Source organism: Dendrobates tinctorius, unplaced genomic scaffold, assembly GCF_039654945.1.
Source record: "Dendrobates tinctorius isolate UK_male_01 unplaced genomic scaffold, ASM3965494v1 ptg000039l, whole genome shotgun sequence".
NCBI lineage: Eukaryota > Metazoa > Chordata > Amphibia > Anura > Dendrobatidae > Dendrobates > Dendrobates tinctorius.
In genome coordinates this window covers 27,712,912-27,734,241 of record NW_027361707.1, presented here as the reverse complement: position 1 = coordinate 27,734,241, position 21,330 = coordinate 27,712,912, and the positions used below count along the sequence as shown (strand labels likewise).

Genomic DNA, 21,330 nt, shown 5'->3' with positions numbered 1-21,330 from the left:
GGACAACCGCACCGTCCTGGAGTCCTTCTGGGCATGAGCTATCAAATTTAGGCCACGGCTTCGGCCTAGCCGAAGTCGCCGCCTTATTCCCGCCCCCTGGATGACGAAAAATGACACTGCAGTGTCATAGAAGGGGCGGATCGAGACCGGAAGGGCGTGCTTTTACATAGCTCCGCGCGCGCCCTTTTCAGCTCTCCACCTCAGAATCCGGTGGCCATCTTGCTGCACCTGAAGAAACTGAAGGCAGCACAGCGGTCTCTGGGGGGCACAGGACGTGGGATTTATCAGCGCTGGACCTAGGGGGAGCACCAGTGGGGTAAGATCATAGCTGGGTTCTTTGTACTCAGCTGTGAGTTCCTGTAACCTATAACGCTCCCCTACTCCTCCTTTGCTTAGATACTCCTGTAGGGCCTCTGCGAATAGGTACTATGTCAGGCTCAAGGAAAAGGACCAGGCAAGACTGCTTTTACGCAGTCTGCACAGCCTGCAAGGCCACTCTCCCCAGCGGCAGCACGTACCCGCACTGCCGGGACTGTACCCAAAAAACAGGATCAGAACCCCAAAAAGTCCCTACCAACGCTTCTGCGGCCGCTACTGTGCCGAAATGGGCGGCTCAGATGTCGCACTCTGACAGTCTGTAGATAACCTGACCTCCACACTACTGTAGGCTCTGCAGGGTCATGTCTCGGCTATGAACGTTACCCAGCAAAGGGACGTCCGGTCTCAGGAACAGGCCGCTTCCGACAGTTCGAGACGTAAGCGGACCCACAGGTCGCGTTCATCTGCGTCCTCACATAGCACTAGGTCGTCCCCCTCCAGGGAGAGGCACAGTGGCTACAGGTCACCGAGACCGTCCCCTGATAGAGGAAGACATTGTGGATCTCCACAACGATCCCAGACCACAGAACACCTCCGCCCTAGTTTGCCCGCTAGGGAGCTCCTTAGCGATGCGCAAGACTCAGAGGGCATATGTGACTCCAACTCAGATAACGAAACAGAGAATGCTCTGCTCCCTTGTCCCCCTAGCAATACTGCGCTAGTTGAGGATATATTCTCTTCCATCCTTCGGGTACTGGACATTTCTCATCCAACCCCTGAAGTACCAGAACACAAGATTTCCTTTGAAAGTGTTCAGAAACCATCTAAGGTCTTTCCTAATCACCCGGAATTTCAAAAAATACTTTCTAAGCATTTTTCACAGCCTGAGAAAAAATTCACCAATCGCAAATACTTGGAAGCAAAGTACCCCTTCCCACAGAAGGACAATAAGGATTGGACAGATCCGCCTGAAGTGGATCCTCCAGTCTCTAGGCTGGCTGCCGGACAGCTCAACCCTCAAGGACGCAGCAGACAGACAGGTAGAACACATGGCTCGTTCAATCTTCGAGGCGGCAGGTGCGTCTCTGGCTCCCGCATTTGCTTCAGTTTGGGCAGCCTAGGCCATTATGGCCTGGGCTAATCTATTACAACAGGGCCTCCAAGCTTCAAATCCTCAGCTGGCGGACCAGGCGGGGCAAATTGCAGTAGTGGCAGATTACATGGTCCATGCAGCATTTTATTCTGCAAGAGGGGTAGCGGGAATAGCATCAAACGCCATCACAATCCGGCGTATTCTCTGGCTAAGAGAATGGAAGGCGGATGCGGCCTCAAAAAAGTCCCTAACAAATCTCCCGTACTTCAGTGGCCGTCTTTTCGGTGAAAAGCTGGATACAATGATATCCAATGCTACCGGGGGTAAAAGTACTTCCCTCCCTCAGCTAAAACCAAAACGCACGTTTAAAAGATGTAATCAATCTCGTTTCCGATCCTTTCGGAATTCGTCAGGCTGGTCCGTCTCGCGCCCGGCACAAAATCATAACCGTTCCCCTCGCAGGGACAATACACGGGCGGCACAGAGGCCGGACAGAAACTGGCAGTCAAAGGCAAGCCAGGCAAAATCCAAAGGAGGAAAAGCTCAGACTTTTCCTTCATCATGACTCATGCCCTCCGGAAATCACCCCACTTGTAGGCGGACGACTGCTACTCTTTCAGCAGGCCTGGCTGCCTATTACAGAAGACAGGTGGGTCAAGGAAATAGTGTCTTCAGGATGCAAGATCGAGTCTACTACCAGCCCACCGCACAGGTTTTTTCTCTCTGTCCCTCCAAAACCTCCACTCAAAGCTCGAGCCTTCCATCAAGCGGTTTCTTCCCTCCTGCAAGCAGTCATAATTTCAGTTCCAGCAGACGAGCACTTCCGAGGGTTCTACTCCAATCTGTTCGTGGTGCCCAAGAAGGGAGGCAGCGTCCGACCCATACTAGACCTCAAACAACTCAACAAGTATGTTCGAGTTCGTCACTTTCGCATGGAATCCCTCCAAGTCAATCGTTGCGTCCATGGAGAAAGGAGAATATCTCGCCTCCATAGACATACAGGACGCATACCTGCATATACCGATTGCTCCCGCCCATCAGAGATTTCTCAGATTCGCAATCAACCAAGACCATTACCAGTTTGTGGCCCTCCCGTTCGTTCTCACCACGGCTCCCAGAACATTTACAAAAGTCATGGCAGCTACCATGGACGTTCTGCACTCCAGAGGCATAGTAGTCGTTCCATACCTGGACGACCTTCTCATCAGGGCCCCCACCTTCAAGGACTGTGAGGTCAATGTCGCAGTCACGATCGACACTGAGTCGCCTGGGATGGTTAGTCAATTTACAGAAGTCCTCGACTATCCCGAGTCAGTCTCTGATCTTCCTGGGGATGCTATTCGACACCTCCAGGGGTCTGGCGATCTTCCCCAGGGACAAGGCACTGGCCCTCCGTTTGGGAGTTCACACTCTCCTCCGCAGGTTTCCCCGATCTCTCCGGTATGCCATGAGGGTACTTGGCAGGATGGCAGCGGCAATGGAGGCGGTACCATTTGCCCAGTTTCACTTCAGACCCCTTCAACTGGCCATCCTCAAGGCCTGGGACAGGAATCCGTTCTCCCTCGACAGGGAGTTCCGGTTATCAGCGAAAAGCAGGAGGTCCCTGCACTGGTGGCTCCAGCCAACCTCGCTTGCAAGGGGAAAATCCTTTTTCTGCGGTCACTGTAAAGTTTTGACCACCGACGCAAGCCTTCCGGGTTGGGGCGCGGTGCACCTACATCACAGAGCGCAAGGCAAGTGGTCATCAATGGAAGCGACCATGCCCATGAACATCCTGGAAATTCGGGCCATCTTCCTGGCATTGAAAGCCTTCCATCACTTGCTAGCAGACTCTCATATCAGAGTACAGTCGGACAATCCCACGGCGGTGGCATACGTGAACCATCAAGGCGGCACCCGCAGCATCCAGGCGATGAACGAAGTAACACGTATCCTACACTGGGCGGAGGATGCGAGGTCGGTACTCTCTGCGGTCCACATTCCGGGTGTGGACATCTGGGAAGCCGACTATCTCAGCCGCCAAGGAATGGACTCGGGGGAGTGGTCTCTCCATCCCGAAGTTTTCCGTCAGATCTGCCATCGTTGGGGGACCCCAGACGTGGATCTGATGGCATCCCATCTCAATGCCAAGGTTCCCAATTTCATGGCCAGGACGCGCGATCCGTGGTCGTTCGGAGCAGATGCCCTGGTTCAGGACTGGACCCAGTTCCAGCTTCTGTACATTTTTCCACCCCTCCCCCTGATTTACAGAGTCCTGAGGAAGATCGAACAAGAGGGTGTTCCCACCATCCTGATTGCTCCAGACTGGCCCAGGCGTACACGGTACGCTGACGTCGTGCAACTCACAGCAGACACTCCCTGGTGTCTCCCCACACGTCCCGACCTTCTGTCACAAGGCCCGTTCTTCCACCTGAACTCAGGGGCTCTCAATTTGACGGCGTGGTCATTGAGACCTGGGTTTTGACCCAAGCAGGTTTTTCACCTGACGTTGTTAAAACCATGATCAGGGCTCGAAAGCCAACTTCAGCCAAGATTTACTATCGTACCTGGAAGTCTTTCTTCACATGGTGCGAATCTCGTGGGCACATCCCACTCCCCTATTCTCTTCCAAAGGTCCTCGATTTCCTTCAGTCAGGCCTGGACGCCGGGCTATCCCTGGGCTCGCTTAAGAGCCAGGTGTCAGCGCTTTCAGTGCTCTTTCAGAGGCGTATTGCTAACAAGCCGCAAGTGAAGACTTTTCTCCAAGGGGTTTCCCGATTGGTTCCCCACTACAAACATCCATTGGAGACATGGGACCTCAACCTGGTCTTGACAGCACTACAGACACCTCCTTTTGAACCCCTTAAGGAGGTCTCCGCTTTCTATCACAGAAAGTGGTTTTCCTGGTGGCAATCACCTCGCTACGCAGGGTTTCTGAACTTTCAGCTCTTACCTGCAGACAACCCTTCCTGGTTTTTCATCAGGACAAGGTGGTTCTCCGTACAGTGCCATCCTTCCTTCCGAAGGTTGTGTCCACCTTCCACCTCAATGAGGAAATCTCACTACCATCTCTTTGCCCGGTTCCCGTTCATAGAGTGGAGAAGGCTCTGCATACGCTTGACCTTGTCAGGGCATTGCGTATTTACGTGTCTAGGACTGCTCCCTTCCGGAAGTCTGATTCACTTTTCCTTCTTCCAGAAGGCGTTCGCAAGGGCCTACCGGCTTCCAAAGCCACCCTTGCTAGGTGGATCAAGTCCATCATTCAAGAGGCTTACCGCCTTAACAATTCTCTTCCGGCCGGTATCACGGCACACTACACGGGCGGTAGGGGCCTCTTGGGCCATTCGGCATCAAGCCTCGGCACATCAAGTGTGTAAGGCAGCCACTTGGACTAGCCTGCACACATTTACTAAACACTACAGGGTGCATACCCAGTCCTCAGCGGATGCGAGCCTGGGTAGACGGGTCCTTCAGGCGGCAGTACCCCAAATTTAGGGAACTGTCAGTACAATATTCGTCCACTGCTTCCCACCCAGGGACTGCTTTGGGACGTCCCACGGTTCTGTGTCCCCCAATTAGGCGACAGAGTAAAGGAGATTTTTGTGTACTCACCGTAAAATCTCTTTCTCTTAGCCTTTAATTGGGGGACACAGCTCCCACCCTGTTGCCCTTGCGGTCCGTTGTTACGGTTGGGTTCTCATATTGTTTGAGCTGGGTTCTCATATTGTTTGAGCTCATTTATAGTAGCCTTATAACAGGCATGGTTATGTTTCTGGTATATTCCTCCTATTGCTTTTGCACAAAATTGGAGAAGGCTGATGCCGTCCAGGGGTGTATACTGTAGAGGAGGAGCCAAAGTTAATCTTTTTCAGATTATGCATACTGTCGCCTCCTAGTGGACAGCAGCATAACACCCACGGTTCTGTGTCCCCCAATTAAAGGCTAAGAGAAAGAGATTTTACGGTGAGTACACAAAAATCTCCTTTTTGTAAATTTTGTTGTAAAAATGAGAAATCACTGGTCAACTTTTAACCCTTATAACGTCCTAACAAAAAAAATTTTGTTTCCAAAATTGTGCTTATGTAAAGTAGACATGTGGGAAATGTTTTTTAGTAACTGTTTTGTGTTACATAACTCTGGTTTAACAGAATAAAAATTTGAAAAGTGCAACATTTTCGCCAAATTTCCGGGTTTTTTTTCACAAACGCAAAAATTATCTGCCTAAATTTACCACTAACATGAAGCCCAATATGTCACGAAAAAACATTCTCTGAATCGCTAGGATCCGTTGAAGCGTTCCAGAGTTATTACCTCATAAAGTGACACTGGTCAGAATTGCAAAAAATGGCCTGGTCATTAAGGTCAAAATAGGCTTGGTCATGAAGGGGTTAAAGGGAAAAGCACATCCAGTTGGTCCTCTGAGCTATTAAATACCCTGTGGCTCCAGCTCTTCTTCTCCAGTGGTCTTAGTTTTTCCCCTGCAGCTATTACATTGCATTTTTTTCAGTAATTCCACAACGTGGCCAAAGATACAAAATGGCATTTCAATACACATACCAAACACAAGGGTAGCAATAATATTTTTTGCCCTCCACAATGAAGCAAACCAATTTAATAAATTTAAAATATTCTTTTTATTTGAAAAATAAACATTTTTTAAGAGACCACATATCCAAAAATTCATACAAAAGTACCCCAAAAGGGGGCAGCCACAATTTATACAAATATGTTGAGATTGTCCAACAGAGATGATATCCAGACTTGCAAATCTCAGGGGTCCATAGAAAAATCACTATATCCTGTGCAAAATTCGCATCATTCCTATTCCAATCTCTATAGGGACCTACAATATTGATAAACTAGACACCTCTCATAAAGATACTCATTATTACAAAAAATCAGCACACTTAGAATTTGCAGCTGAGTTAAAAATAACCCACTGCCCAAATAATTAGCATATTCAACAGTTAGAAAAAATGCCAATATATTAATGTAATAGCAGAAAACCGTTCTGCTCCTAATCAAGTCACAGCATGCTATATTCCGCTTAAAGGGCTAATAAGAGGGCATAAAAAGGTATTTACCTAATAAGGTGCTGAAGATTAGTGCTCCGTTGCTGACCCCTGCGCCCTGACGCGCGTTTCGCCCTACTGCTTCTTTCGGGGGCGTCATTGCATTTTTTTGTAGAAAACCGGTGATTTGTCCCCAGTTCAGTTTCCATACAAGCTTTGTGAACTTTCATTGATACTCCGCGCACAAAAGGAATAAAGTAACCTAGGAGAAGGCAGAATGAGCATATTGCTTTCCTCTCCAGCTTGTTGCAAGGGTACGCCAGCTGTGACCAGGCCTTTTGTTTTATAGGTTACTGCATTGTAAAGCCAATTAATGAGTCTGTCCTTTCAACTGCTCATTGTGCCAGAACAAGTCCTCTGCGGGTTTCATTGCTCTGTATTCCAGCTTACAAAGTCATTTACATCAGCCTGGAAAAGTCAGCATTGTGCAAGCTTCATGGGTCGTCCAGGATATGAATAAGGGAAAGAGCAGCTGGATTTTTACTTCCACCATATTTTGTACATGCTCTCCATCATTCTTGAGAAACCACCACCCTGAGAGACCACTTTTCAGTGCAGTTTTTGGGTGGATGTTTCCTTGAGATTTCGCTGTACATAAGAAACTAATAGTCCATTTCTTTTTTCTGTTAGCCGACTTCCCTGAAGAAAACTCTGCAGTGTCTGGAAGGCATTCATCTCAGCCAGTCGGGCGCCGTGCTGATGCTGTATATCGACAAGCTCCTGTGCACACCATTCCGTGTGCTGGCCCGCATGGTGGACACGCTGGCGTGTCGCAGGGTAGAAATGCTGCTGGCTGCTACTCCGCAGGTAAAGAGAAAATATCTGCCTGATGGTAATTAGGTCTCCTTGGACATGTATGATACATGACGGGCAAAGACATGGAGATGGACCTACTTAGGAATTGGTATGAGCGCATGTTAGGTAAAGAGACAGCGACTGTACACCTTACGGGAGCTATTGGACTTTATACAGTGATTATCACCTTTAAATGAGAAAAAAATTGCAAAGTGATAATTTTTGCAATTTATTACAAATCATCTGCGTTCCCAAGTTTGCTGACCATTGCCTACGCCGTAGGCCACCTCTGCACTCTTATCAGAGGGGGCACGTATTCTAGGTAAGGAGCACAGCGTTTACAAGCTCTTGACTTTAGAGACTACACTGAAGCTGGAAGGATCCTTCAGCGTCCCTGCTCTTCTCTTCGAAGCTGCCCCATATAACAGCCTTGGAAAGCGCACAACTACACTGTTGGTCTGAAGCATCAATCATCAGGCCCACAATCAGCAGATAGGGGAGCGCTACGCTCCTGGAAGGCATAACGAGGGATAAACCAGTTTGATTGAGCATCTTTAGTATGTACTGGAAAAACATGTGAAATCCATGAACGCCAAGCGTTTGGCCATTTTTATTTGTTCAGGTTCCTAAAAATCTCTACTTACTTTTCTATAAACATAAGACATCACACATATCCCCATTGCTTACTCCTTTGCTGTATTTCAAGGCCCTTGGATCAGCACTTTGATACCAATGGACCGCAGTGGTGCAGCATCTGTATCCCTGAGGATGGTGGCAGTCATCTGGGTAGTCCCGGGACAGTTTCCTTGACCCTGTCCTTTTCTGCGCCAGCTATGAACGTATTCAGCACCATATAGTACACAGAATCTAATGTACCAGACTATTAAATACTGGATTTAAATCGTTATTCTGCTCTAGCAAAAGGATATGCCACTACTTGATGATTAGGCCCATGATGAAAGGGCCCCAGAGTCAGTAATGCAGTTCCCTCATTATTTCTCCAAAGCCGGGTCATGCCGAAGTATTCTGCACAGTACATCCTCCAGGAAAATAAGTGTCAGCAGCCTCTTTAGTGTCAGGATTTTTCTGTAACATTTCATAATCTTTCCTTTAGATAGAGATATATATATATATATATATATATATATATATATATATATATATATATACACTTTTAAAGTTGTAATCTGGAAATGTTGACTTGTTTCCTTACAGAATAGCGTGTGCCAGTTGCCTATAGATGATTTGGACAAGATGCAGGAGTATCTGCAGAGCAGCGGATTAGCACAAAGGTAATCTGGAAACATGGTATACAGAGAGCAACGTGTGCTGGGATGTTCTTGTGTGACACATCTATGACCTGTCCATTCATCTCGCCTTTGTACGAGTCTGTTCCACCTCTAAGACTTTTGGATGAACAGGGACCCAATGATCACTCCATAGAGGTGCTCTCCCCACGGAAGTCGAAGAGCCAAGAAAGCGAGAAATCTTTTCACGAGCTTTCTGATTACCGCAATGCATTAAAAGTGTTCTCATTCTTCCATCTTTTTGATTTTCAGGCATCAAAGACTTTTTTCTCTGCTGGACAGATTTCGGTCAACTGTGGCACCAGAAACCATCAGCCCGTTACCTTTAGTCACCTCCCACCCGCTGGACGGGAAAAACCAGCCACGGCTGGAGACGTTGGAAGCTGATGAGGTGGGCTTATCACTGCTGCACGGACGAGACACTAGATTTCTAAAATTTTGATTATAACTAGAGGCCGGCCTCTTGATGAAACCCCATAACCTGGCACTTTCTTGCATAGAATTCCTTTACCCATCAGCGCCCTTGTTCTAGGACTTTGCTTCCTGTGGATGCAGTGTGTAAGCAGCAGATGAAGCTGCCACGTACATTCAGCCATGGTGCCCTTCCTTTCCTCCATCTCTCTCCAGTCGTCCCCTATGCCCGCACATACTCAGATGCAGGCGATGCAATCTCTTATATCTGCGCACGCACTGAATAATTTCCGGACCAGAGTCAGAGAGGATTATCCAACTCCAAGTTATAGATTTTTTTCCTCTCCTATGTTTTATTATTTGCAGTAAAGCCTGGTGAATTGCTGTGTACACTTTTTTCTTCACAGGCTTGGTACGTGTCTCTGGTGCGGTCGCAGTGTTACTCCCACTCTGATTCTGCGCTGCTGGAAGGAGCAGAATTGCTGAATAGGATTCCTGCTTCGGAGCATCTTCCCTTTATGGCCAGCAAGGTATGACCGACATGACTGTCCTCTTCCACTGCAAGGAGCGCTTGCTTACTAATATTGCAGTCTAAACAACCTTCCGACGAACGAGGTAAACGCTCAGTCGTCGGGTGAAATTATTTTTTGTGATGCACGAAAGTAAATCGTTCTCGGCGACATGTCATCCATTGTGAACAGGACACAAACTGCCAAGGACAATGACCGCCTATGTGCATTGAGTAATCTGTCACTGATCTTTCAATGCGCATTGTTAAAGGTAACCTGCTTCTCGCTTTTCCCAATATAAACTAAAGCCTCCACCTTTACCTGCTCTATTCCTGCAGTCCATCGACTAGTACCTAAGCCCCCAAGTTCCCCTGCATATTGCAAAAAATATCTTTTGTATATCTGGCAAACTACACGGTCCTGTCCAAAGGTCGTCTTTATTTTTATATTTTTCTTCAGTGCGGCTTCAGTCCCTGCAGCCGCCGTCCTTCTGGCTTGGACATAGTGGATGACGCGTCCTATGTCAATCACAGGTCACTGTGAATCTTGCGCTTGTGCCATTAAAGTGCAGGCTCGCTTTGCTCTGCCCTACTAAGTCCTGGAGTGTGCCAGCGCCTATTCACCAGAAGTGAAATCAGCACGTTCGCATTTAGGGCAGCAGAGCAAAGTGCGTGAATTCAGACCTTCAACTGCGCAGGCGTAAGATTCGCAGCGATCTGTGGATGACATAGGAAAACAACGTAAGCCTCAGATAGCGATCGGCTAAAGGCTAAACCCCATTACAGCGTGCACACCAAGTTCTCCCAATGTAGAAGTAAGACTCATAAAATAGTTTACCCTACAATTTCATATCACATTTGTGCAAGACAGACTTGCTACATCCTTCTGGAAGAGAGCAAACATGACGGTAATCATTCCAAAAAGTCCCTATCAGCTGAGAATTGGCAAGAATATTTCTTACCATCTGATCTTTTCCTCTCATTGCAGGAGTTTAACTTGAGCCTGCTCACCCCTTGTCTGTCCCTGGGAGTGAATCAGATGGTAGTGGATCAGAACAGCACTTTCTTTGAAACCACAAGATCTGTGATTCTGGATCTCATCTCACAGACTATTCGGCAGCTCCCAGACACTCACCAGCTCTTTCAGCCTCTGCAGCCCGTGGATGGAAGCTCTTACTGGGAGAAGCTGGGCATGGTGTTAGGTAATTAGCACGTCACCAAGTCTCACAGCTGTGTTAAGACATTTTACAGTAAAAAAATTGCTGCAAATCCCCCCCCCCAAAAAAAAAAAATCACACTGTCTCCGTTCTTGCTGTCCACTGCCTGTTGTCAAGTGTTCTCTTTGACAGAGACAAGCGAAGGCAGAGAGGCAATCTGCATTCAGGTGTAACACAGAGGGGTCGGCTTTGTATTCAGGGCAGTTAAGCTGTTAGATAATGTAAGGAGCAATGAATGCTGGGAAGTTAGGTTAAAGGGAATCTGTCACCCTTTTTATGGACTATCAGCTGCAGACACCGACACATTACGGAATGCTGTAGATAAGCCCCCGATGTCACCTGAAAGATAAGAAAAACACGTTAGATTATACTCACCGGAGGGGGCAGTCCGGTCCGATGGGTGTTGCTGTCCGGTCCGACGCCTCCCATCTTCATACGATGCCATCCTCTTCTTTCCTTCCTCTAGTGGCTCCGGCACAGGCGCACTGCTCTGCTCTGTTGAGGGCAGAGCAGAATACTGCAGTGCGCAGGCGCCAGACCTCTTCCGACGCCTGCGCACTGCAGGACTCTGCACTGCCCTCAACAGGGCAGAGCAGTGCGCCTGCGCCAGAGCTACTACAGGAAGGGTAGAAGAGGACGGCATCGTATGAAGATGGGAGGCACCGGACCGCGACACCCATCGGACCGGACTGCCCCTTCCGGTGAGTATAATCTAAAGTGTTTTTTTTATCTTTCAGGTTACATTGGGGGCTTATCTACAGCATTACGGAATGCTGTAGATAAGCCCCTGATGTCAATGCCGGCAGCTGATAGGGCAAAAAAAGTGACAGATTCCCTTTAAGGAAATGCCAGCACTTACAGTGCTGGCAGAATGCTGATGAAAAGAACTCGTCCTGTCATGGAGAATAAATGGCAAATTCCATCACCTATTGTGCTGGCAGAATGATAATTAAAGGGAACAACCCACTCAAGTAGATTTGATGGCAAAATTCTGCACCTAGTGTGCTAGCAGAATAATGAAAGGGAACAATCCATTCAAGTAGATTGTATGTCGAAGTCCAGCAACTACTGTGCTGGCAGAATGATAATGAAGAGGAACCATCTACTCAAATATAGTAGATGGCAAGTTACACAGCGTGAGACGACTGTTCCTGTACTGGTATGTGCCCGAAAGGCAGCTCTGCTCTTACTCGTCGTAGATGAGATCCACAAGACTATTTTTCTACAGCATTTATGTGACACGGACAGGAATGTGTCACGTTTCTTTGACTGTGAGCGTTGAGCAGGAGAGCATAGATCACAATGGGCACGCGTTATATTTGTGAAAAAAAAAACGGATGCCACATGTGCTGCAAACACAGACATGTGAAGGAGGCCTCATTCAGACTGTACAAGTGTAAATGTAATAGTTAAAAATAATGGAAAAAGAAGTAACATTCTTTGTAATCATCATCAGAGGTCGAAGCTGTGAATAAGCAACCAATGAAGTAAAAAAAAAAACCTATGCAGGTCCGAGGTGTTCTGTTCATTGTGCAGATCACACCCTGATAACTGCGACCATGTTCTTCTCTTTGGATTAGGTGATACTGAAGTCTACTACTGTCTGGTCACCCTCTGTCGAGTGCTGGCGCAGTATCTACTGTCTCTACCAAAAATACCTCCCTCCTTTCATATAAACCAAGAGAAGGAAGCTGAGATTGTGAAGTTTGTGGTGATGTCCGTCGAGGTAATCCATGATATGCTCGTTATTTTCTCCTCTATTATGTTATCCATGTGTGACTCGGTTTCTCTCCGCAGGCAGTGTCCTGGCACTTTGTACATGAGCAGGTCCCGTTGAGCGTGGATCTCCAGGCTGTGCTGGATTGCTGCTGTCTGACGCTCCAGCAGCCTGTGCTGTGGAGCCTGCTGGCCTCCGCCGAGTACATGACCCACGCCTATTCACTCATCAGCTGCACGCACTTCATTATCGAGGCTGGTAAGTGAGCGCCCACTCCTGATCTCACCCATTGATTCTTAGACAGTTGTTTAATAACTTTCCGCCTTTTAACAAGTCCAGTCCTATGCAGATTCGTTTCATCATATACAGTACTGTGCAAAAGACATAAGACAGGAGTGGAAAAAAAGCTGGAAAGTAAGAATTCTTTTAAAAAATAGATGTGCTAATAGCATATTTTTATCAATTAGCAAAATCTAAAGTGAATGAACAAAAGAGGAATCTAACTCATCAGTATTTGGTGTGTTCCTGGCACTGCTGGACATCTTTCAAATTTGAAGGGAAGTAACCATGATGTGTCTTTCATCTTCTGCACTACGTTTCCTCGGCTGACCACTGCGTCTACAGTCCTCAACTTTGCCCATTTCTTGGTGCTTCTTCTAAAGCATTTGATCAACACATCGTGAAACCCCCAGTCTGCTTTGAAATCTTTTCTTGGGGTAGACCTTATTGATGCAGTATAACTACCTTGTCTCTCGTTTATGTGCTTAGTCTTGCCATAGTGTATTACACGTAACATGAAACTGTCTTCCACAACGACACATGTGTAGCAGAGTTTGGCTGGTCTTCTACCAGTTTTAAGCCTCCTACACCTGTTTCTGTTTCAGTTAATGACTGATTCATTATCACCTGTTTGGTAACTCATACACATGACTATAATCCTTAAGGCATAAGCAACTGACAGTTATTATGTATTATGTTGCAGAAAGTCGAACTTCACATTACACGCCATCTTTTGTTTGTTTCCGCATTACGTTACGTAGAAGCAACTACATTCTTCTTGGTGTAGCACATCGCAGTGATTGACGTGGTCCTCTACATTGGGTGTTGACAGGTTGGCAGGCTTTATTAAATGGCTGGGTATGTATGGGACCCATCAATGTCAGGTTAAGATGCTCTTTTTCCAAATAAGCTGATTGTGGATGTGTTTTCCTTGGAGAGTGTGGATTCAGCCACGGACAGACACCTCTTACAGCTGCTATTCTCCTGGGTAAATAAAAGGATCAGGCTTCTTGAAATTCATTATGCTTGATCCTTCTTTACCCCAACATCAACTGTCAAGGCAGAGTCAAAAGTCTACCAGACAATTGGCTTTCAGCCCCTTCAAAATCATCCGATTCATCTGACATTAATTAAACGTGGTTCTTATGCCGATGCGGCATCCTTCTGTCTCTTCACCTCTCTCCTATCGGCTCGGTGTCTTGTACAATGTAATTGTGTGATACACATGACGAGCACTAATGATTCCCGGGAAGTCGTCGTCTGAACGTTACCTTGTCGTGTTTAATTCAGGCACCCGACCATGAGGATTGTCACATTCTGGGAATATATTAAGCGCTCATTCTTTCAGAAATCGGCTTCGCTAGGAGGTTAAAATCTACAATTATCAGTTTACCGTACAGCTAATTCCCCCAGACTCTGTCATGCAGAATCATGGAATTTCCAGTTACCAGCAATGGCAGACACTTAAAGGATCATTTCTCCTCCATCCTTTCTTTTTAGGCCTTCCTGCCTTCTTGTTTTTACTTGTGAACTGTGCTTGGTAAGACGCTTCTGCACTGTGGGCAATATAGGTATGACAGAGCAGAGGTCATCCTTCTCTCCCTGCTTAAAGAGGGGGTTTATAAACCCTCCCGTGAGGGAACCTTGCCAAATCATGGAATAGTGACTGCAGAGCTAAGCAAAGAGATTTATTTGCATTAGACACCTAATGACACACAGCCCTCCTTACTGATCTCTTTGCCGACAGCTTCTGTAATTACAAGCGGGGAGCAGAGCTGTGTGTCATTACAAATGCCCCTTGCAGCTCTCCTCTCACAGGTCTGTCGGCTCTGCTGTATTCCTCCTCCTTCCACACACTGACTACCGTGAAGCAAAAGATGTTACCAGTGCTTCTACTGACATATAGCTCTGCTCTACTCTCCTGATACTGACAGTGCTGTGCGATGAGCGCTGCAGATGCAGAGTTGGTTGTAATGACACACAGCTCTGCTCCCACGCTGGAAATCACAGTGGATGTCGGCAGTGAGGAGAGCAGAGCTATGTGTCTTTACATGTCTTTCACTGAGAAACCCTGCTGTGAAATTATCTGAGGGCGTTTTTTGTTTTTACTCTGCATGATGCCTCTTGCTTATAATTGGTCAAGCAGGGTGAAAAGTCAACGTCCCATAGATAAATCTGTTAACGCCTATGTCATGTTAGAGAAAATTAGCATATAACCTTTACAGGCTAATATCTCCTCACTGCAGCCACTCAGCATTGGTGCTGGCTGTCAGTACCGGAGGCACAGTTAGACGCCGCTCTCTCTGCACAGAACGGTGACTGAAATCTTATCTGCGTTGCCCCCACCACTGAAAGAGCGAGGCTGCCATGGAGTATAAAGTTAATTTCCTCCTGGTAGCGGGGCTCTCAGAGCGTCGGCTGCACTGTGTTAGAAAGCTAGTAACCTGCAGATTACCAGCATTCTTTTACATGACCGGTTCCCTTTGAACAATCGGTCTTTTTCTGATGACCCAGTTACTCTACCAGCTTAGACCCATTTGGCACATTGTTGAGTTTTTGTTTTGTTTTTTTGCTTACATTACATTATTGCATTATTTACTAGGGAAATTGTGGGATACGTGCACATTTATAGATTATATACAAGACTCTTCAGGACCTTTATGCTCTTTAGTTGCAGTCAAACCTGGGGAGCAACTTCTGAGCCCTGAAAGGAAGAAGAACAGTTCATCAGATGAGACCGCAGCAGAGGAAGGGGAATCGGGTACGTGATGTGTGACGTTTATGGACAGCGGGATAGCTAGAATTACTGTTTTATTCTTACTCCATCATTGTGCCACCATTCACTTGATCCACCCTTTGGCTTTCTCTCACTCCCGGTGACATCTCGTGCCTTAACCTGGGTGTGGTTCCCACCTATTGCTCACGCTTTCAATGAGCATGTACAGTTCTTTCCCTCTTGCTTTCCTCCTCACTTGCAGTATGCAATGCTCCTGTGAGCGGACACATATTTTATATATCGCAAGCAGACCACCGCAGCGGGCCGGCTGGAGACTAGAGGGGAGGGAATTTGGCTCTGACTGGGTGGCTGTGAAGTGTCATAAATCCCTTCTATTGTACTTTCATTCTACTTTTTAGGTGCCGCCTTCGTCAAGACCGCCTGCATAAGGATGTCAGAGATGGTGGATTCCCTGCAGAGCGTTTTGTTGTTTGGGCACAAGAGAAATGGAAACATAGCCGCATTCCTCACGCCGGTGTTCAGAAATATAATCATCAGCTTGGCCAGATTACCCATAGTTAACAGCTATACAAGAGTACCCCCGCTGGTGAGTGAGCTCCGGCTTATCGCAACAAAGACTTATCTTTAATCCTGTTATTATTGAATCAAAGGTGAAAGCAGCATTAGGATCCATTAATGTAACCCTGGTGATCTGTGTTCAGGTTCAATGCCGTCAGGACACAAGTCCTGATAGTACAGACATAGCCACATCCTTCTGACGCAGAGGACTGCGTGCCGGGGCTGCGTGGTAGACATCAGGGCTGCGTGGTAGACGTCCTTTCAGCTCATACAAGAGACATGGAAGGTGCCTTTTCTGCACCTCTGTCTCCAGTCTCTCACACGTGTTTGTGAACTGTAAAGAAATATAATTTTATGTAATGTCAAAGTAATTAATTACGTTTTTCTGAGCAGTGGACCTACAGTGCCTACAAGTAGTATTCAACCCCCTGCAGATTTAGCAGGTTTGATAAGATGCAAATAAGTTAGAGCCTTCAAACTTCACACAAGAGTAGGATTTATTGACAGATGCATAAATCTTACAAACCAAAAAGTTATGTTGCTCAGTTACATTTTAATAAATTTTAAACATAAAAGTGTGGGTCAATTATTATTCAACCCCTAGGTTTAATATTTTGTGGAATAACCCTTGTTTGCAATTACAGCTAATAATCATCTTTTATAAGACCTGATCAGGCCGGCACAGGTCTCTGGAGTTATCTTGGCCCACTCCTCCATGAAGATCTTCTCCAAGTTATCTAGGTTCTTTGGGTGTCTCACGTGGACTTTAATCTTGAGCTCCTTCCACAAGTTTTCAATTGGGTTAAGGTCAGGAGACTGACTAGGCCACTCCAACACCTTGATTTTTTGCCTCTTGAACCAGGCCTTGGTTTTGTTGGCTGTGTGCTTTGGGTCGTTGTCTTGTTGGAAGATGAAATGACGACCCATCTTAAGATCCTTGATGGAGGAGTGGAGGTTCTTGGCCAAAATCTCCAGGTAGGCCGTGCTATCCATCTTCCCATGGATGCAGACCAGATGGCCAGGCCCCTTGACTGAGAAACAGCCCCACAGCATGATGCTGCCACCACCATGCTTGACTGTAGGGATGGTATTCTTGGGGTCGTATGCAGTGCCATCCAGTCTCCAAACGTCACGTGTGTGGTTGGCACCAAAGATCTCGATCTTGGTCTCATCAGACCAGAGAACCTTGAACCAGTCTGTCTCAGAGTCCTCCAAGTGATCATGAGCAAACTGTAGACGAGCCTTGACATGACGCTTTGAAAGTAAAGGTACCTTACGGGCTCGTCTGGAACGGAGACCATTGCGGTGAAGTACGTTACTTATGGTATTGACTGAAACCAATGTCCCCACTGCCATGAGATCTTCCCAGAGCTCCTTCCGTGTTGTCCTTAGGTTAGCCTTGACTCTTCGGACAAGCCTGGCCTCGGCACGGGAGGAAATTTTCAAAGGCTGTCCAGGCCGTGGAAGGCTAACAGTAGTTCCATAAGCCTTCCACTTCCGGATGATGCTCCCAACAGTGGAGACAGATAGGCCCAACTCCTTGGAAAGGGTTTTGTACCCCTTGCCAGCCTTGTGACCCTCCACAATCTTGTCTCTGATGGCCTTGGAATGCTCCTTTGTCTTTCCCATGTTGACCATGTATGAGTGCTGTTCACAAGTTTGGGGAGGGTCTTAAATAGTCAGAAAAGGCTGGAAAAAGAGATAATTAATCCAAACATGTGAAGCTCATTGTTCTTTGTGCCTGAAATACTTCTTAATACTTTAGGGGAACCAAACAGAATTCTGGTGGTTTGAGGGGTTGAATAATAAATGACCCTCTGAATAAACTTTTCACAATTTGAAAAAAAATTAAACCAAGAAATAACATCCTTTTTACTCTTCGCCACGACAGCACCCGCTGGAGGTATCGGATCCGCCCATTTGGAACAGGAAACCCTACAGGAAAGATAAAAGGGGCGGTCCGCCTTTCCTCCTCAGTTTTGGTTTCCTGTTCCAAATGGAGCAGGATCCTGCAGGATCTTACCTGGGCCATGCATCCGCCTGTGCGGTCTCTTCGGGAACGGCAGGGGCTGCGGTCCGGAAGCAGCGTCGGGGGAGACTCCGTTTGACTGCTACCCCCTCGTCTGGTGGCATAGTGGTAATGGCCGGGTCCGGGGAGGGCCGCCCGGTCTTACCAGGGAGCGGGGCAGGTCTGGCATCCGGGAGATTCCCCCCCCCCATCCCCATCGGTGGGGGTATAACGTGGATGGTGAGGCCATGTGCGCGCGAGCCGCGCGTGTCAATAGCGGTGGCGCGGGAGCAGGCCGGCGCCCGACGCTCCTATACCCCGGAAGTAATGGTTGAACTTCCGGGGTAAGATGACGATGACGCGGCGCATGCGCCCTGTGACAGGGCGACTTCCGGGGGTACGATAAGTGTACAGATAAAACAGCGCTGCAACGTTGGAACATGTCGTCCCCCGCAGAGTCGCAGACCCCAGCAGGGGATTCAGCTGGGGGCAACTCCACCAGGGACCGCAGCGCCAGGACAGAGACTGCCCGCAGGAGCGAGGCAGCAGAAACCCGATCCAAACCGTCTCAGCCATCCGAACCGGTATTAAGCTTCACTGGGTGAGTGTGCAAAGCATATGCTCTACCTATTAAGCTCAGGCTCCGCATCCACGTCCTCATTATCATCCTCGGAGGTGGAAGGACGCGCATGTTTTCCACTGGACAGCGTAGATAACCTGGTAAAAGCGGTTAGAAATACTATGGGGTGTGAAGAGGAAAGGGGAGCCCAGACCGCGCAGGACATTATGTTTGCGGGATTGGCAGAGAAAAAGAGATCATTTCCAGTGATACCGGCAATTAAAGATCTCATCAAAAGAGAGTGGGAAAAACACGACCAGAGGGGTTTTCTCCCATCCGCTTCAAAACGGAAGTATCCGTTCACTGATGAAGATCTATTAAAATGGACTAAAATACCAAAGGTGGACGCTGTCATATCCTCCACTTCCAAACAAACCTCGATCCCGGTCGAGGACGCAGGATTGTTAGCAGACCCATTGGACCGAAAGGCTGAATCTTCGCTCAAAAGGTCCTGGGAATCCACCACCGGGGTATTCAAACCCGCAATAGCCAGCACATGTACTGCTAGGTCAATGCTGGTATGGCTAGATCAATTAGACCAGCAGATTGAGCAAAGAGTGTCAAGGGAGAAACTGCGTGCAGCCATCCCGTTGATAAGAGGGGCAGCTGCCTTTATGGCAGACGCTTCAGCGGACACCCTAAGACTGGCAGCAAGGTCGGCAGCCCTGGTGAATAACGCCAGACGCGCGCTGTGGATAAAGAGCTGGAAAGGGGATGCACAGTCAAAATCCAAAATTAGTGCAACCCCATGCGAGGGTGAGTTCCTCTTCGGAAAAGCCTTAGACGAAATTCTCGCCAAGGCAAAAGAAAGGAAAAAGGCCTTCAGTGATTCTCCCATTCCGTTTTATAGGAAAACCTTTAAAAGACGGCCATTCGGGAGAAGAAGGCAATCGGACAGAACGAACAGATGGGCCACGAAAGATGAAAAGCAGAAGGGTACCATCTTCAGAGGGCCAACATATAGGAGAGAAAAAAATTAAAAGTTTAGACCCACCAGTTGGGGGTAGATTAAAAATTTTTTTTACCAAGTGGGAACAGATTACGTTAAACCCATGGATTTTGAATATAATTAAGGAAGGAATAAAGATTGAATTCCTTCGGATCCCCTATGAGTTCTTTGTTATAACTCGCCTTAATTCCTCACTTCAGCAAAAGGCTCTCGAAGACGAGATTCGAGTCCTGCTAGCTAAAAAAGTTTTAGTTGACGTCCCTGAGGAACAACAGGGTAGAGGCTTTTACTCTCCCCTGTTTTTGGTGTCTAAACCAGACGGTACATTTAGAACCATTATTAATTTAAAGAAGCTAAATTCGTTTATAAAAAATTATAAGTTCAAAATGGAATCAATCAGATCCACTATAAAGCTTCTTTTCCCAAATTGCGTAATGGCAGGGATTGATTTAAAAGATGCTTATTATCATCTCCCTATACACAACAGATTCCAGAAATACCTAAGAGTCGCAGTGGAAGTCGAGGGAAGGATTCATCATTTCCAATACGCGGCCATGCCCTTCGGGCTTTCCACGGCACCAAGAATATTTACCAAGGTGATGGCAGAAGTGATGGCCTACCTTCGCCGAAAGGACACACTAATTGTGCCATATCTAGACGACTTCCTAGTAATTGGGAATTCAGTCAAACAATGTACTGAACGCGTGACTGACGCAATCTCCTCTTTTCAGAGCCTTGGCTGGATCATCAATATCCAAAAGTCCAGACTCGATCCGCACATTTCTAGGATTTCAACTAGATTCCTTGACCCAGAGATGTCTACTACCCCAGGTAAAAATCATCCTCACAAAACAAAAAATACAAGCAGCTATAGATAAACCACGTGTATCCTTAAGAGGAGCAATGTCACTATTAGGATCACTAAATTCTTGCAGTCCGGTGGGCCCAGTACCATGTCCGTACGCTACAACACCAGATCCTCCAGGAGGATAAGCGACATAGTGGTCATTTACAGAGCAAAATAACCCTGTCACAAGAAGTCTTGACTTCCCTAGAGTGGTGGTTAGACGATGATCATTTATGTTCAGGAGTTCCATGGGTTATAGTTCCATCCTGTATCGTAACCACCGATGCCAGTCCCCAGGGCTGGGGAGCCCACATGGAGAATGGGTTTTATCAGGGAAGGTGGAGTAAAGAGGAATGTGATTACTCATCTAATTTAAAAGAACTGACTGCAGTGTTCTATGCTCTATACAACTTCCTTCCGCAGCTCCAACAGAAGCATGTAAGGATCCTGTCGGACAATACCACCACAGTGGCATATATAAACAGACAAGGAGGAACTCGATCAGAGACTCTGATGTCTTCAGCGGCAAGAATTTTAAACTTAGCAGAAAACTATTTTTTGTCCCTCTCGGCCCTTCATATAAGAGGCGAGAGCAATCAAAAGGCAGACTTCCTAAGCCGTCACACTCTACGACAAGGAGAGTGGTGCCTCAATCGGAAGGTCTTCAGGGACATAGTAGCCGCATGGGGACAACCCGAGGTGGATCTTTTCGCCACAAGAGAGAACAGGCAGATAAAAGCTTTTGCCTCCCTATCTCCGTCAGATCACCCAAACATACTGGACGCCTTTCTAGTTCCATGGAATTTCAACCTAGCGTATGCGTTCCCTCCATTGATCCTCCTACCTCAAGTAATTCGGAAGATCAGAGACGACAAAGCAAGAATAATCTTAATAGCACCGTTCTGGCCAAAAAGAC

The 21,330-nt window shown here is 47.2% G+C and overlaps 1 protein-coding gene across 2 annotated transcripts in view; it reads left to right on the top strand.

The window, feature by feature from the left end:
• The window catches only part of HTT (huntingtin), a 301,306-nt gene that overhangs the window by 236,577 nt on the left and 43,399 nt on the right, over positions 1–21,330 (top strand). For both annotated transcript variants that reach the window (XM_073574569.1, XM_073574568.1), the window contains 9 exons: positions 7,093–7,269; positions 8,473–8,549; positions 8,817–8,955; positions 9,383–9,505; positions 10,472–10,685; positions 12,281–12,426; positions 12,498–12,675; positions 15,368–15,457; positions 15,832–16,019. In XM_073574569.1, coding sequence (XP_073430670.1) covers positions 7,093–7,269; positions 8,473–8,549; positions 8,817–8,955; positions 9,383–9,505; positions 10,472–10,685; positions 12,281–12,426; positions 12,498–12,675; positions 15,368–15,457; positions 15,832–16,019 — 1,332 coding nt within the window. The remainder of the gene's footprint in view (positions 1–7,092; positions 7,270–8,472; positions 8,550–8,816; positions 8,956–9,382; positions 9,506–10,471; positions 10,686–12,280; positions 12,427–12,497; positions 12,676–15,367; positions 15,458–15,831; positions 16,020–21,330) is intronic.